This window comes from Puntigrus tetrazona, chromosome 13, assembly GCF_018831695.1.
Source record: "Puntigrus tetrazona isolate hp1 chromosome 13, ASM1883169v1, whole genome shotgun sequence".
Lineage (NCBI taxonomy): Eukaryota > Metazoa > Chordata > Actinopteri > Cypriniformes > Cyprinidae > Puntigrus > Puntigrus tetrazona.
In genome coordinates, this window is record NC_056711.1 from 28,680 (window position 1) to 29,867 (window position 1,188).

Sequence of the window (1,188 nt, forward strand, 5' to 3'; positions counted from 1 at the left end):
TACTTTATATATATATATTTATAGTATATATATATATTTTGGATGCAATTAACTGTGATTATTCTTGGGACATCACTAATTTATATATTTCGAATAAAATTTTTCTATTGCAGTTTTTCTTTGGACAGTAGCTAAAATATTTATATTTTTAAATTTAAATAGTTAAATTAAATTTAGTTAACTGTAATAAACCTGATGGCACATAAATAACAGTACTCAGTTTATGTAGCATAGTTAAGCAGTGAACAGAGTAATCACGTCGGTGCAAACACACACACACACACACACACACACACACACACACACACACACATACCTGTGAGCGAGGGAGGAGATCCCACAGGAGTGGAGGGGTTGGATGAGAAGCTGTTATTGGTGTGATCGGGGGAATAGATCTAAAAACATAAACACACAGCAATGACAAACCAGAACAAACACACACACATCATCTTCATCTTCATCATCTTCATCATCACGGAGCTGAAACATCATCTCTACAGCAATCCACATGCAACTGAATGATTTTCCTGGCTAAGGTGTATTTGAAAGGAAAAAGGAAGTCACATGCAGCTGTAGATGTCTCTGGTCTTAATGTGAACGCTGCTGTATAATGTCTATTTATATAATCCTCTCTCTGAAAGCGCTTTTTATGGCGGTTTCTGCCACAGAACGAAAAATAAACTACTTCAAGAAAACTTCAAAAAAGTTTATATCTCACAATTCTGAAAAGTTAAAACTGTAGTTGCGTATATTTTTGTTTTGCAATTAAAAAAATAAATAAAAAAATTGTGCTGTCAAACGACATCCACATCCAAAATAAAAGTTCTGTTTACTAAATATATATATGCGTGCGTACTGTGTTTATTAATGTATAAATACAATGACATGCGTGCATATATTTAAGAAAAACTTGTTGTTTATATATCAAAAATATTTATATATAATATAAAATCTAAGAATATTAACATAAACGTGTGTTTCAAACTGTGTGTATTTGTATATACATAATTAATATGCTCTGTACACATTATTTCTTTATTTGGATGAGATTAATCATTTGAAAACACACATAAAAATGTATATTTAAAATGTATTTCTTTTAAATTAGTATTTTATAATAAGTATAGTTGTTGTACAAGACTCACATGAAATGCTCTTTTCTTTTAGTTTTGTTACACATATATTACC

The 1,188-nt window shown here is 30.0% G+C and overlaps 1 protein-coding gene across 1 annotated transcript in view; it reads right to left on the minus strand.

Annotated features, from left to right (window-relative positions):
* LOC122356752 (transcription factor 4-like) overlaps positions 1-1,188 on the minus strand; it is a gene marked incomplete at its 5' end in the record, with an annotated part of 14,340 nt that overhangs the window by 10,814 nt on the left and 2,338 nt on the right. Inside the window, one exon of the mRNA XM_043255811.1 lies at positions 317-395. Within this exon, the coding sequence (XP_043111746.1) occupies positions 317-395 (79 nt within the window). The remainder of the gene's footprint in view (positions 1-316; positions 396-1,188) is intronic.